This window comes from Mustela nigripes, chromosome 7, assembly GCF_022355385.1.
Source record: "Mustela nigripes isolate SB6536 chromosome 7, MUSNIG.SB6536, whole genome shotgun sequence".
Taxonomy (NCBI): domain Eukaryota; kingdom Metazoa; phylum Chordata; class Mammalia; order Carnivora; family Mustelidae; genus Mustela; species Mustela nigripes.
The window spans coordinates 53,767,212-53,784,020 of record NC_081563.1 but is presented as its reverse complement, the minus strand read 5'-3'; the positions used below and the strand labels follow the sequence as shown (position 1 = coordinate 53,784,020).

The window sequence follows — 16,809 nt, the reverse complement described above, 5'->3', positions numbered from 1 at the left end:
GCTCAGGTCATGATGCCAGAGTCCTGGGATTGAGCCCTGCATTGGGCTCCCTGCTCTGTGAGGTGTCTGCTTCTCCCCCTCCCTCTGACCCTCACCCTGCTCTTGTGCTCTCTCTCGCTCTCTCTCTCTCTCCCAATAAATAAATACAATTTTTTTGAAAAAAGAAAGAAATGCTAATGCAGGTAAGAATGGTAAAGGTCCGCTCTGGCCACTTTGCCAGCTTGCTGGGAGGGTCATGAGGTGGCAAAGGTGAACTTACTTGGCAGCGGCCACCACACCAGCTTCCGCACCCTCTGCACGTTCTCAGTCTGACCCTGTGACTTGGGAAACCTGCAGAAACCTCCAAGTTCAAGCTGGCCACTGCCCTTCATCACCAGCACCACCACCACCACCAACACACTGGACACAGAGCCTGGCATGTGACAACCACACTGGACTTGGAGGTCACAGGACCTCAGGGACTAATCAGATGTCTGACCTCAGACAAACCTTTAAGCCTTGTCGGACTTGTTTCTCATCGGCAAAGTCAAGCTAATAATATTTCTATCGCTGCTGTTATGAAGCAAGTAAGAGAATGTGCATGAAAGCAAACTGTAAATCTCCTAAGAAGTTATGACCACTCATTTAATAGAGAAATACACACATTCGAACTCCTACTATATGCCAAGGAGGTTCTGGGGGTAAGGCTGTGAACAAATCAAGGTTCACCTGCTCACGGAGCTTAGAGTCCAGCAGAAGAGAATAAGAAAGTAGGTATAATTGCCAGGTGGTGATAAATGTTATGGGAAAAACCCCCACAGGTTAAACACATGTGAAGTGAAGAGGGATGCTACTGCAAACAGCACATTTGGAAAGGTCACCGCGATGAGGTGAGCAGAGGCACCTGAATGGAGGGAGAAGGTGGCTCCCGGAGGACAGCCTGCAGGACGGCACTGAGATGGCAGCAGGCTTGAGGCACCTAAGGCACACAGACAGGCCACCATGGCTGGGACATCACTGTGCTAGGCACTGGAGTAACAAAGAACATCGAAGACAAGGGGGCTGGAAGGTCTCCAGATGAGTGCCCTTAGGAATGGGGAGATAAAGCCGGGCCTTGGGTTAGTGAAGTACTCCAGTAGCTGAAAGTCGTAAGAGAAGCAAAGGCACAGAGACAAGAATGACGACAGTAACAACACAACTAACAATACTCCCTATGAGCCACGTGATGCGCCCTGCACTTTCACCTACACAATTTCATGAGACTCTTACATAGCCTTATTGTCCCCAGTTAACAGATGAGAAAACCGAGTCCAGTTACCTAACATGCCTTGCGTCACAAGGCTGGTAGGGCAGGACGTGGGCTCGGGCTGCCTGACCGCTGAGGCTCACCCTCCCCACTGCACTGATGGGCATTATGCAGGTACGGAATGTGGGCAGCTCAGATGGGCAATCTTGGAGGGAGCAGGAGAGACCACCAGAGCAGCTGACAAACGGCAGACTAGGGAAGGCCCCTTCGGGAGCCACAGCAGCAGATGAAAAGAGATGTTTGAGAAAGGTTAGCCAGTGACAGGGGAGAAGGGGGAAAGTGAGAGCAGGTGCCATCGTCCAGGGGGAAGTAACTAAGGCCAGGGCTAGAGTAGGGCCCAGAGGGATTCAGTGAGACCTGGAAGGTAGAAAACCAACTGGCCCTTCATATGTCATCTTCTGGAAGCTCCAGAGAATTTGCAGAGTGACTTTGTTTTTGGCCAAGTCCCTTGAGATGTTCACCTGACACTGGTTACAATCCTAAGGTCTTCTAGCTCTTTGCAAGTTTAATAGTACTGACCTTACTTCCCAACCTATTGGCTTAAGAGGGTTATTGAAGTCGTCACTCCCAAACTCTGCTCACAGCTTTAGCTAAAAGGTCTGGAAGGCCCCTCCTACTGACCCTTCATTTTGACATTATTCCAAGCAGATAAGGCATTCAGGCATTTCGGTCAAAGAATTTATTACCACTAGAAATTCTGGAGAATTTGATAAATGTAGGGTTTCAAACTTATGATTCTAAAAATGGGATAAGAATCTTCATCCTACTGTACTTCATGAAATCAAAATCTCTTTTCTGACAAAAGAGGAGACATTCATGATTTTTTCAGTCTGAATGCACTTATTAACTCTTAGCCCTTTCTTCCCCTTTCTTAAGTGCCTAGACAAACAGCACAGTATAACAGAGCAAAACCAACCAAATAAAAACCAAGATGGGAGTAAAAGACCCGTGGCCTTTGCTCTGGTTTGATCACAGAATTAGCTATGCAGGTGACAGCGTTTCTGGGCAGAGGCTTCCTCACTGGTAACAGGAGAAGGCTTGCTTAGGTAACCTTCCCAGCTCTATGAACCCATGATCTGCAGTGATCTCTTTATTTCCTCAGAGAGGGAAAAATTAAAACAAAACAAAACAGGGAAGTGATGAAAATGTTAAAATAATGTATTTGAGGAAAGACCTCCAATGAAGAACAGAGCTTCTATCATGCTATTTTTAGAATGTGAGCTGCTTAAGGACGGGGACCACTTTCAACTTACTTCCTACACAGACATTGAAGGAGAGACCGCACGTGTGGTGGGCAGGGTAAGAGGGGGCTTGCCTCAATTCTGGATGGGAACAATGAATCCCCACGCAGGGCAACCCAACAAGCGGATCCACAACTGGCCTGGCCTGTGCTCTTTTTCATGTCCTACCGACTTGTATTCAAGTTGAGGCCACCTCACCAGACGTAAATCCTGCTCAGAGAGGCACCTTAAGACCAGTAACTGGCACTCTCTCTCTGGCCAACAGGGGAATAAAGAACTTCTTGGCTCTGGCTACTACTGGCACTGTAGCGGCTAGACGTGGAGCTCCAAGTGTCCCAGACTATAGGATGGCAAACAAGGAGGTACACAGGGACTCTACAGTTGCGCCTCAGGAGTCTGGCAGTGTGGTCGGCAAATGGGATTGCCCACCAGGCACATTTTAGCAGAAATCAACAAAATCTCACTTGCTAATGAAAGCAGTTAATGGCATGGAGTGGAGGATATATGGAATTTGGGAAAGCTTCCATCAAAACAACCAGGAGTCAATGACCAAAATCGACAGCAGGCGGGACTCTTCTGGAACAATTACAGCCGGGGCCTCCTCCCAGTGGGCCCCTATTTACATTCAACTATTTCCAAGGTAGAGGAGAAATGGCAAGTCTCCGGAGCTACGGGTGCCCACCTGGTGGTCCCCACTACGGATTCAGGCACAACTACAGAGTCCAATACTGTGTCGTCAGCACAGTATATGCTGTGTATATGTACTATATAATTGGAAAGGCCCGGTACAAGGAGAGAGTAATTAGCAGAATTAGCCGACTCTCAGGAGCACCGAGGAGGGCTGAGGGGCACAGGGCCGGGGGCAAGCAAGGGAAGAGAACACAGCAGCCACATGCTTCTCCTAATGTATCTCACAGACTGTTCGGTGCAGTGAAGAAAGAGTCTGGGACTCCCGCTGCCTGAGCCCAAGCACTGTCCTACCCCATTTCCCCGGGCTAGACTTTGAGCTCCGTGCTCTGGCTCCCGTCACTACCTCGCAGCAGCACTGTGAGCACCACAGGGCACTGCCATGCTGGGAGTATGTAAATTAGGGAGGTATTATCAACAGGTATGCAATGACTCACCAATGAGGCCTCATTTAATCCAGTTCAAATAAAAGATTTTGTTTAAGAACATGGGAACAGCACTCTCTACAAGGATGCTCAGTGGTCGCGTCTGCCTCCTCCTCTTGCCCTTACCTCCATGCCCCATCAGCCTACTGTGCCAGGGGTGTTCCTGGAGATGGACACTCACGCTCTTAAGCCTCCTTGTCCCCTTCTCTAGGAAGCCCGCGAGCTCTGCTCTCTGCCTAAAATGTCCTTCATCCTCTCCACGACCATGCATATCCCACCAGTCTGTGATGTCCCTCTCTGACCATACAGTAAGCAGCTCGATTCTCCACTGTTCCACACTTTGTTCTAGAACCTTTGTACGTCACCTGTCTCTGTTTCAAATCTAAACATTTCATTTATATCCTCTCACCAACACTTCAAATATCTTGGGGGTAGGAACCATATTCTACCTGTACCACCTCCACAGAATTATGTACTTGTACCACGCTAGGCTCATAATAATTACTGAAACGTATTCTCCTTTTCTACTCGGAAAAAGGGCTGACTGCAGAAGGTCACTGGAGAAGGCTAGCTAAGGCTTCTGAAGGTATGTACTACCTTCTCATCAGCTAATTGCTTTAGTACAGAAATGCCAACATGCATGTACCACTTTACACCGACTGGGCTGGCTGAAATAAAAATGACAAGAAGAGCTGGTGAGGATGTGGAGAAACTGGAACCCTCATGTATTGCTGCTGGGATGTGAAATAGCACAGCCACTCTGGAAAACAGTTTGGCCGTTCCTCTGAAAGTTAACTGCGGTTACTACATGACCCAACAATTACACCCCTAGATGCACACACAAGAGAACTGAAAACATACACCCACTTAAAACTCGCAACAGATGTTCATACACCTGAAGTAGAAACAATTCAAATGTCCATCCACTGAGGACTAGATGAACAAGACATGGTCTCGCCACACTATGACGATCATGCCATGAAAACGAACGAGGTACCGTTACATATTGCAACACAGATGAACTCTGACACCATGGTTAGGTGAAAGAAGTCAGATCCAAGAGGCCACTTACTGTATGAGCCATTTATGTGACATGCGCAGACCGGGCAACAGAAAGCAAATTAGCGGTTGCCCAGGGATGGGGGTGAGAGGTGGGAATGAAGAGTGATTGCTGATGGATGCAGGGTTTCCTTTGGGGAGACAAAATGTTTTAGAATTATATGATGGTGATGGTTGTACAGCTCTGTAAACAGAATAAAAGCCACTAAATTGTATACTTTAAAAGGGTGAATTTTATGGTTATGAATTATATCTGAATGTTTTAAAAAACAGAAAAACAAAAAACAAAACTAAAAACCTTGACACAGAAATGCTAGTAGGCTGCTATGATCCTCAGACTTGAGAATATACAAAAGCCACGTGGGGTGATTGTTAAGTTCTGCATTCCCGGGCTTCCCTGACACCGCCACACAAGTCATGGCCCAACGGGTTCCATGTGGAATCCGGTAGCCTGCATTTAACAAGCACACCAGGGGATGCTGATCCTAGTTACGAGCCATGAAGCAGGTTTCTCAAAACACAGGTATAATGAAAAGAAACTATAATTTAGAATCAGAAGAACAGGATTCACTTTCGGAACCTGCTCCTTTCTAGTTATATGACCTCAGTCAAGTCACGTAACTGATCTACTCCTGAGTTGCCCTAACTGTAAATGTAAAGAAGAACATCTTCCTCCAACAGCGTGCGTGCGTGTGTGTGTGTGTGTGTGTGTGTGAAGTGTCTGGTAGTATACACAGCACACAGTTGGTGTGCCATACACACTGGTGAATCCCTGTCAGTGCCAAGTCCATTCGACAAACATTGTCAAGTGACTATATAATCAGAAAAGCCCAGTACAAGGAGGTAGTAATTAGCAGAACAAATTTTTAAAATAATCACTTACTGGATTTTGCAAAATATGAAACAGACGTTAAAAACCAAGCATCGGGATGCCTGGGTGGCTCAGTTAGTTAAGCAGCTGCCTTCAGCTCAGGTCATGATCCCAGCGTCCTGGGATCGAGTCCTACATCGGGCTCCTTGCTCAGCAAGGAGCCTGCTACTCCCTCTGCCTCTACCTGCCACTCTGTCTGCCTGTGCTCATTCTCTCTCTCTGATAAATAAATAAATAAATAATCTTTAAAACAAAAACAAAAAACCAAGCATCACTGTTTGCACACTATTGAAATTAGTCTATCATTTTCCATGCCCCTGACCGTAAATTTGGGACTCCATCAGGAAAAACAAAAACATGTATTTAGTCAGTTGATGACTATAAAGGATCTCTAAAGGCTACCTGGGTAATAAAAGTCATACCTGTACTCTACTTTCTTTTTTTTTCTTTGTGTCTTCTCTTACCAAGCAAAATGGAAGAAATAGGAGGTTACCACGCATGTTCTGTCACATCCCCCAAGTGTCTCTCTGTTCCCCGGGCCTATGGGAAATAGCCTGTGGGAAGGACTTAAGCAAACAGTGGGTTACCTTCAGGTCACGGTGGATGATAGGAGTCTTGCACTGATGCAGGCGGGCAACGGCTTCGCAGGTGTCACAAAATATCTGGAGCACTTCATTCTCTGTAAAACCTGTTTGTAGGCGCTGGTTCATCAGGTTGACCACCTGGCCTCCTGCGAGGGGGCACAGAGCAAGCAGGAGGTTAGCAACATTCTGACTCACCACTCATCCAAGACAATGAAAAGGCTGTCCACAGAAGAACGACCTGGACAAAGGTCACTGGCTGAGCCATGACTGCAACCCAAGTGTCTTGATTCCCAGACCCAGATTCATCTTCTTACAATCCAGGGCCTCCTCTGATGCAGCAAAACCCATTTATTTTATAAAGTACTCCAGATGTGAGCTACCTTCGTGACATCTTGAAGATCAGTAGAACGATGGTCTGGTCCTGCTCTAGCCACTTGATAACGCTGTCCCTGTTTGTATGGGATGAGGCCACAGGTTCAACCTGCTGTATTCTTTAATAAGAATCAGACTACATAAGAGACCCCAGAAGCAGGAAGAAGACAGCTTTCTGGTCTGCAGTTTAGGAATGGCTTGGTCTCTCTAGTCTCACTCACAACTTGCTGCCGAAAATGCAGATATACTCCACCAATATTTCATCTCCAGGACCAGAAGACTGATGACCTCACTTACAAAATTATTCAGATCCCTAGATGCTCCCACTGCCTTGTCTCGAAACATTTTACCATCCAAAAAGGAATGGACAAGAGGAAACAAACTGCCAAGTTCAAATTTGGTAGTATCTTATAAAATTGGCTTAGGGTTATTAGAGAATTGGTGGAAATTATCAGTTAACATTACATTTTGGGGATTAACCACATATTTGATTTATGGACAGCATCTTTAAAGGCAAGGAAAATTCAGTGGAAGTACGGATGATTATAAAACAGGGCACCAAACAGTGAGGCAGTGACCCAAGCTTGTAAGTGGCAGTTGCTCAGGCCAAAAGAGCCAGACCTCCAAACTGGTTGTATGAAAGGCAGTCAACTCTGAATCAAGTCATGCTACAGTCTGTATGTCCCAAGATAAAGGCTGCTTGAAACTCCAAGCTTTCAACTACTTAACTCCACTGTTCACAGCGGTGTCATTTGAGTATAGCCTTACTGGCAATTACAGCTTGCAAGCAAGGAGAGGAAAGGTCATTTCCATTAGACGAAAAGAATTATTTTCCCCCATAACACAAGGACGGAGGTGTGGGTGGGGAAGAGAACACATGAGGGAGGGAGTGGGAAGGCTGAATCCTTTCTTCGGTCCATCTGGAGTTGGGACTTTATTCTGTGCCTTCATTGCTTGTTTTAAAGCATCACAGATAACACATTCCTCCTCACCCTCATACATTCCCATTCACATACAAGCACCAAACCTGCCTAAAGCTAACAGAGGAGTTTTGTATTATCAACCACTTCAAATCGTTTGCCATAAAATAACCAAGAGGTGACAGCAGGCTCTGTATCTTTCAGTCTCACAGTCTGCACATCTTTAAAACCACAACAACAGACATTAGGGCACAGAGCACATTCACTGAAATGAGCCCCGTGCCCTTGACAATCAAAGTGCCAGACAATGGGAGCTCAAGGTCTGGGTTATACACTTACCCCTACAGAAGTCCATCAGAATGAGCACTTCCCACACATCCCCACTGCTCACGTTGTTGATACTGGAGTCAATGTAACCGACAATGTTCTTGTGCCCTGACAGGTCTCTCTAGAAAGAAGAGTTGAGAAATATAGTATTAGATACAGACACCAGTAGGGACAGAAGGACCGTGTCGGTTCCCTTAGCACAGATAATTTAAATACAGATAACCTTAACCGCAAAGGTAAGACTGCAGAGGAGGGTCAAGAGCAGGTTTCCAGTGGTCTCTGAGATTCATGGCCAGCTCTTCAGTCAACAGTTCTATAGCCCTACTAAAGTGCAAAACGCTCCTGAACAAGATTCTGGAAGCATATGCACACAGGGTGCCTACGTGCTTGTTCTCTCAGTGCTCCCTGTAAGTCGGGAGCAAAGACGCCCATCTCCAAAAGTTCTGCAGAGAGTACGAGTCAGACAGTATGAATTATTTAAACATGTGAATTTTTAATTCAGAAAAAAGAAACTGGTGGGGTTTTTTTCCCTGGCTGTAGGTACACAAGTGGATGCAACATGACTTTTAAATTGTTTGTACTGTTTTTCTCCCTTTAGGAAATGTATGAAAAGAATAACCGCTTTACAACGTTTTGAATGGTCGATGGTGGCATCCCAACCTAAACATTTTGCTCATAATTAAGCCTTTCAAGTCAACCAGATGGAATATAAGATGGGCCCTGTTTCTAGCTCTCTGGTTGGAACTGCATATGCTCTCTTGGGGCTGCTTACGGAATTCACTGAGCCAGCAAATGTTGATGGAGCACCTCCTGTGTGTCAGGACCCATTCAGGCACCAGAGGCTGCCTCACACCTTGCTATCCTTATTTCAGCATCCCTAGAGGCAAATCTTTATAACGATGATGTTTAAAATCCAATGTCATTAAGAAGTAAGTCGGGGAAAGAAAAAGTGAGCAAGCTGGGTAGAAGGATTTTGTACAAATTAAAGATTAAAAAAAACGAGTTTTAATAAATTGTTTAAATTAAAAAAGGGGGAGGATAGTGGAAATGTAAGTGGTTGAGTCACCAGACAAACATGATGGTTCAGGCCATAAAAACAGTAACTACCACTGCACAAACTGGAGATCTGGCTGCTTAGAGTGACATATAAAGTCTCTTTTAATCTAAAATTATATACCAAAACAAGAAGTCTCATGGTATCAAATGAATATACCTGAACCCTGAGCATCAAAGTTAAAAGTCATTAGAACTTTCCTCTGAGTGAGGGAGTGAGAACGACTGCTGCTTCAGAAAGGTAGACAAAAATAGAAATGGGACGGCTGGCACTGACAGTGGGGAGTCACTGGAGCCCCATACAAGAAGAGTTTCAGAGAAGGGATGGGATGGGGGGAGGGAGAAATGGACTTGCGAAGAGTTGAGCACGTTAAGAGCTGGCGAGTATAGAGGAGTCTTCTGGAACATTTTGTGCTCCAGAGAGGAACAGCATTGCCAGAAGGAATCCTCGGGATGAGAGAGAACTGAGCATGGGAGAGTGTAAGGAGCCAGGAGCAGAAACCTTCAGCACAGAGGAGAGGACAAAGGATAACTGATGGAACCTAGTCCTGCAGGAAGAGGGGGTGGGGACTGAGGGCACCATTAAAGGGACTGGTCTTAGAAAGAGGAGCAGGAAGGAAACGAAATTAGATATGCATATTCGTTTACAGCTGGAGAGGGGGAACTTCAGTGAGTTCAGTTCTATTGTTCTGTTTTTGGTAGAGAGCAAGACCATGTTTGCAGTATAAGGGAATGAGAAAGCAGCTTGATGAGAGAAATAAAAGGCTTAGAGCAACCACTTTGGATGACAGACAAAGGAGATGATGAGGCAGAAAAAGCGTCTCTCTCTCAAGTTCTGCACAACAGAACGTGATTTCAGGGTTCATGTCGTAGAGCCCCATTCTTCCTCCTGCTTTTTACTCTCATCATCAACTCTTCAAAAACTTTATTTCATTTACACAGTCAAGGAAGGAGGAAGAACTGGAGAGGAGTTCTGAAGCCAAAATAGAGCAGAAGATCATGTTCTCCAAATGTTCACAGGAGGAATGAAAGACTAATGTTTTCACATTAGTAATTTGTCTACATTTAACTGTTTGAAAAAGAATCTGCAATGTCACCTCTGATTTGCCTCACCCCAAGAGGAATAATAAAGACTGAGGAAGGAAAAAAAAAGCATTTGGTAGAGCCAAGAGGAGGTCAAGAGCTATTAGAAGACCCAAACTGGATAATGAACATCTGCAGATGGCATCCTAGAACAGTTGCCAACCCGTTTGCTGATCAGTTCAAGTCCAAATTCCCGTTCATTTTGTCTTCTGCAGAGTTCCTGAGAGACAACCAAGCAGAAAAGATCTCCTCTTCGGAGGGAGCCCATGGCACTCACTTTTAACGACCTGATAACGCAGCAATATCTCAGATTTTAGAGTAACATCTCACTAGTCTGCAACTGATAGAGAAGATCGATTTGAATGGCTGTGAAATGCAGAGAAGACCAAGAGGAAAACTTACTGCAAAGGGAAACTGACTCACATGGAGGGTGCCCTGCCCCGTTCGTAGCACCAATAGGCCAGAGGAGGCCCAAGTATTCCCTGGCTTTGGTTAAAAGCCCAGTTCCAGACTTGGAGAACAGAAATGGACACAGAGGTATGGGACAGCACCCACACAGTTTTGGAGCTCAATTCCTCAGGAAAAGGCAGGATATAAGGAGGATGCCTTGATGCCCTTGGCTACAACTCTTATTTGGGGTACACGGAGATAAAAATCAATATTTTTGAGTGTAAGTCAAAGCGTGATTTTAAGGGGAGTGGGAAAAGTTCAGTTAAATTATTGATCAGATCAGTTTATATTACATGATTTAAAGAGTGGTAAGTCTAAGGAGTGTGTATTGTCCTTTTAAACTTTATATTTAGATCACCATTACAGAGGACTAATAAAGTACTGACATAAACACGCTATTAGAAGACCTGCTTTATTAAGTAGATATTTTAAATGATTTGTAGTGGCCTTATTAATACATTTAACTGTTTGAGATGCTAAAAAACTTTCTTCATAAATCCATGCGAAAGCTGCCATTTGAAAATCATGCCTTTAGCTTTGCGCAGTGGCAGCATTGTCGTCAATGAGGTTTATCCAAGGCGCAATTATTGCTAATTGAAAATCATGCCTTCAACTCAGATCTTATAGTTTATCACAAATCTCAAGTTTATCTGGGGCCCTAATTAATGATGCTTGTAGCACAAAACAGTATTCTATCCTTATGCTCAAAATTCCTATAGCAGGAGGATTCAATCCCCAAGTAAGTACATCTATAAAAACCTTCATATTAAGCTCAGGAAAACAAAGATAGCATTCTAAAGAGCATATCAGTAACATGCGACTCACCTCCAGACAGTAAAAATGAGTATGGTATATAACTAATTTCCCTATTTATTTGCTCAGGTCACCCTTCCTTGGAATGTCAGCATGATATCTGCAAATTCCCAGTACTGACAGAGCTTGTATTTGCAAAGATTAAGTTCCCAAAAAGATAATTTACCTGCTTTGACCCTCCAATCAAATATTCAACATTTTCTGCTTTTTATGACTCAGCACTGTTCCTACTTCTGGGATCACACCATGGTTCCACAGAGCTTTTTAAGCAAATTTCAGCTTCTTTTTAACTTAAAGGTGAAGGAATCCAGTTCTAAGGCCTGAAATTTGTTTATTTCTCCTACTGGATGCTTTTTTTTTTTTAAGTTAGGTTTTGTTTTGTTTTGTTTTTAAAGATTTTATTTATTTATTTGATAGAGAGAGAAATTACAAGTGGGCAGAGAGGCTGGGGTGGGGGGGAGCAGGCTGCCTGCTGAGCAGAGAGGCCAATGCAGGGCTCAATCCCAGGACCCTGAGATCTTGATCTGAGCTGAAGGCAGAGGCCTAATCCACCGAGCCACCCAGGCATCCCTCTCCTACTGGATGCTTTGTAAAAGTCTACTGCCTTACTTTTCTTTGCTCCTTTTCCCCTCAATCACTCTAAATTTCCTTTAAAACTCTCTTCAAGGAGTTATTCACAGGCCCAGGAAAACATCAAGTCCAGTACAGTAATAAAAAGAAACACTTCTTTTTTTTTTTTTTTTAAGATTTTATTTATTTATTTATTTGACAGACAGAGATCACAGGTAGGTAGAGAGGCAGGCAGAGAGTGAGGAGGAAGCAGGCTCCCTACTAAGCAGGGAGCCTGATGCGGGGCTTGATCCCAGGACCTGGGATCATGACCTGAGCTGAAGGTAGAGGCTTTAACCCACTGAGCCATCCAGGTGCCCCAAAAAAGAAATACTTTGAGATCTAGGCTAGTCCTGTTATTCTATGAAGGCCAAGGTATTTGGGCTTCTGCTTACATAAGAAGTCCCAAATACGATTCTCGTGCCCACACTCACACTGACTCTCCCGTTCCTGAGTCTTACTCACTAGTTAATCCTAGTTAGTGAGTAAGTGAATACTTAGTGAGTTAGTTAGTGACTAGATCTTTAAAGTCATCTAAAATCTGATTTAGAACAGTGCTGCTCAAACTTTCACAGGCATATGAATCACCAGGAGATCTTGTTTAAAAGCAGATTCCAAGCCAGTAGCTCTAGGAAAGGGCCCCAAATCCTGCTCCTCAGTGGCACTTAAAGTAGCAAAGATCTAGAACAGTGCCACTCAAAATGTGGCCCACAGATGTGTGCTGCTTAGTAAATTGTTACCAGTGCAGAAGAAGAGAAGAAGCTTGCTCCAGGACATCAATCAATTTAGTAACAAAGCAAACTTATTTCTTTTCCTAGTGATATTTTACCTATGAGGAATACAGTTCCTTGATTTACATTCTGGCACAACATGCTCTGAATAGCACCCATATGCTTACAGCCAACTGATTTTTGAAAATGGTGCCCCCAAAAAATACAATGAGGGAAAAGTAAGTCTTTTAAAAAAATGATGCTGGGACTGTAAGGGCCTAGTTAGCCAGAGTGATTCCATCTGGCTGAACAGTGATTTTGTTTATACAGTAAAACTTAAACTGACCCTGCTCCCCCACCCCCAGGGAACTTACTTAAAAACAAGTCCTGGAAACCAGTCCCAGGTAACAAAGCCCAAATACAAGGGTAGGTCAGGCCAGTTGGAGGTATCCAATCAGTGGGGGCGCATACTGTCTCCCTAGCTACCAAGGAGTATGGGCCCTGCCCTTTGGGCACTTTTTGGGCGCCAATTCTGACCAAGGTGATAGGCTAGTTCAAATATCTACTATAGGGTAAACTGTAATTCAATTGGTCACTTATGTGTGACCTAGCATGACTGTGCAGCTTTCTCTGTGTGTTACAATCTCATTGGCCACCTGTGCATGGCCAGGCCCAACCACATGGCCTTTGCCCTTAAAAGCTAGTCTGTAAGGCAGAGAGGAGTTGCCTCTTTGCAAGAGATGGCCCTGAAAGGTCGGTTTGATTCTCGATGCTAGGCGCAAAATAAAGCTTTGTTTGACCTTTGCTTTGTAACAGTCTCGTTCCTTTAATCATGGACCCATTATTGGGGGACCTTTCAGGACAACTAGATTATCTACATGCAAAAGAATAAATTATCCCTACCTCATACCATTCACAAAAGTTAATTCAAACTGGATCAAAGATCTAAAAACTCCCCAAAGAAAATATGCACACAAATCTTCACGGTGTTCGATTAGGTAATAGTTCTTAGATCTTAGATATACCACCTGAAGCACAAGCAATCGAAGGGAAAAAAACAGATAAACTACACTTCATCAAAATTTAAAAATTTAGCACTTCAAAAGACACTAATAAGAAAATGAAAGACAATGCAAAGAATGGGGAAAAAATAATTACAAACCATACACCTGATAAAGATCCAGTATCCAAGCTATATAAAGAACCCTTAAATTCAACAATAAAAAGACAACATAATGTAAAAATTGGCAAAGAATGTGAATGGACATTTCTCCAAAGAGCATATAAAACTGGCTGATAAGCACATGAAAAGATGCCCAATGCCATTAATCACTTGGAAAATGTAAATAAAAACCACAATGAAGTATCACTCCAAACCACAAGGATGGCTATAATCAAAAAATAGAAACAATAAAAAATGTTGCCAAGGATGTGGAGACTGGAACCTTCATACATTGCTGGAAGAATATAAAATAGTGAAGATCCTGTGGAAAACAGTTTGGCATTTTTTCCAAAAGCAGAGTCACCACTTGATGCAGCAATTTCATCCTGTGTATATACCCAAGGGAAATGAAACACCATGTTCACACAAAAACTTGTATACAAATGTCCTTCGCAGCATTATTCATAATGCCAAAAACCGGAAACAACCGAAATGCCCTTTAGGATAAACAATGTGATACACACACACACACACACACACACGCACGCGCGCGCGCGCGGAGTATTATGCAGCCGTGAAAAGGGAAAAGGTACTCACACATGCTATCACATGGATAAAGAAGGCACCCATCCGTGCTAAGCATGGTTAAACCATAAATATTATGCTAAGTGAAAGAAGTCATAACAGTCCATATATTAGATTATTCTATTTATATGAAATGTCCCAAACATATACCAGAAAGTGGACTATGCTTGCCAAAGACTGCGGCAAGGTGAGTATGAGGAGTGACTGCTAACAGGGATGGGTCTCCTTCAGAGATGATGAAAAAAAAAAGTTCTGGAATTAGATACAAGGTGATGGGTAAATGACCCTGTGAATATACTAAAAACCACTGAATTATATTTAAAAGGGTGAATTTTTATCTCAATTTACAAAGAAAAGTAGCATGACAAGCTAGGGAAAAAATAAACACGCAAGAGGGAGAAAGAAAAGGAAAACAAGGTTCTTCGAGCAGCACTCATCCAGAGTAGTCAGGCAGCTCAAAATGTAATCTCTGCTAGAGCCTTTTGAGAAGCAGTTTTCTTACAATAATGTCACTTCTTTGGACCCTCAGCCCGACTGCAGACAGCTTGTATTGTTGATGAGTTCTTCCCTACATCTAACTGGAAACTTCCAGCTCTTGTTCCTAGACTGTCCCCTTCAGAGCAAAAAGAGTAAGTCTTCTTTTTTCACTTTCTAAACAACTGAAATATTATTATTTAGACTGTAAATTTTTTCTTCTCTAGGTTAAATATACCTATGTTCATAAACAAGTTTTTTTTAGTTGCATCACCACTTAAATGCTTCGCTTTGTCTGTATCCCTTTGACAAGAATGGCCCCAGGAAATGAATGGAATACTCCAGGTGTGGTCTGACTCGTGCACAGCAGACCAGCATCATCACCTACTCTTCATTTTATTAACATAGCTAAAAATGGCATTTTTATCCTTTTGGCAGCTGCATTACACTACGCATTCATATTGAGTTAATTGACCGCTAAAATACTAGCCTTTTTCCATTTTACACTGCTTTAAATCTCTGCCTTCCCAGACCTATACTTTTAAAGTTGTTAAAATAAAAATTCAAGTGTATGACCTTGCCTTGTTATTTCATCTCATTAGAATCAGTCCATTGCTCCAATTCATAAGGATCATTTTGGATCCCGATTCTATTACCCAATGTAGTGGTTATATTTTCCAACTTTATATTAGGTACATAATTGATAAGTGTGTCTTCTCTTTAACCAAGTTATTTGCTGAATGTAAAATAACATAAAACTAATGGTAAGCTGCGGGGCTGTTTTCAAAAAAAAGCTTTCTCCAAATTAATATCAAACCACTGGTCAGGAACCTTTATACACAGTAGCTATTACTCCTGGAATCCAGCCTAGACTCTCCAACTTGCTCACAGACCTCTGGTGAGTGTCCTTACCCAAATGACACAATTTTTAAGAGACTGGACTTAGTGCACTCCCCTGAGCTTCCCAACCAGAAACCCTCCCAAAAAGGCCATGATGTTGATATCACATGGTCTGCTCTTACGCAACCTGAAGGTTCTTTGGATCCCTGCTTCAAATAAGTAATGCACTAACATTCAAAAAGAAAAAGGAAATTATTTTCTACTCCAGTACTCATCCTCATAAGGAACCCTCCCTGTTTCTTTCCCGTTCTCCCATTCACCCTCCCTCCCTATCTCTCGCATCCTTTCAGCGTTTTGTTCAGGCAAATCCAAACAGTATATATTATGCATTATGTACAAACACACATATCTTTTCTTACACAAAAAAACAGCTTCAAAGCATCTTTTAAAATAATCTGTTCCAGATTCTTGTCCCCCATCAATCCTGATGTCCCTACTGTGCACAATCTACCCTCCTTCTCATTTAGGAATATGGAAACATTTTCTTGCCTCAAATCTTCTGAGATCTCTTCTGCTGAAAGCAAGGCTTCAAATGTCACTGGTGGCAGCTCACTGTCCTCACTATCAAGCTCACCGCAGATGGAATCCATCTGGGCCAGGAGATGTGAACACAGAACAGCAGTTGGTACATCTTGGGCTTCAGTTCTTACCCCTTTAAGTCTGAAGCTAATTCATCTTTTCCTGCCTTTGGGTAAAGGAATCTGAACTCCAAAACCCAGCTTCCAATTGTCTGCCAGAAACCCAAATCCCTTTGGTTCCATTAGGGCACATGTCCCAAATGTTATTGAAGGCCTCCTACCAAACCCTGGTAAATGGTACATGGCATTTGTCAAAATAAAATGTCTCTGTTGAAACCACTAACCATTCTTGAGTTTGGGTGCGTGCAACACGCACATCCTCACTCTGCTGTCAGTGCAGAGAGGATGCTGCTTCTCCAACCACTAACACACAAGCCTTAGCCCGTTATAAAGCATGTTGCCTCCTCCAATTCCTTTCACAATTCTGACACTGTTTGAGAGAGGTAGGGTTAGGGTATGGCCTCTATCTGACAGAAGTCTGAGCCTAGGAGGGCTAAAAACATTCTAGAGGGCTTTTGATTAAAATGGTAAGAAAAAAAATTTTTAAGTAAGTTGAATACTTCCTTTTATTGCTGCTTCCTTCTAAAGTCTTACTAAATGATGTAAAGAGTTTGTTTTTTA

At 43.3% G+C, this 16,809-nt stretch overlaps 1 protein-coding gene and 1 pseudogene across 8 annotated transcripts in view; one reads left to right on the top strand and one right to left on the bottom strand.

The window, feature by feature from the left end:
- AAK1 (AP2 associated kinase 1) overlaps nt 1-16,809 on the bottom strand; it is a 172,620-nt gene that overhangs the window by 68,339 nt on the left and 87,472 nt on the right. For all 8 annotated transcript variants that reach the window (XM_059405938.1, XM_059405939.1, XM_059405940.1 and 5 more), the window contains exons 4-5: nt 7,784-7,892; nt 6,156-6,298 (exon numbers count right to left, since the gene is read on the bottom strand). In XM_059405938.1, coding sequence (XP_059261921.1) covers nt 6,156-6,298; nt 7,784-7,892 — 252 coding nt within the window. The remainder of the gene's footprint in view (nt 1-6,155; nt 6,299-7,783; nt 7,893-16,809) is intronic.
- Nucleotides 10,891-11,040, top strand: LOC132022854 (U4 spliceosomal RNA; annotated as a pseudogene).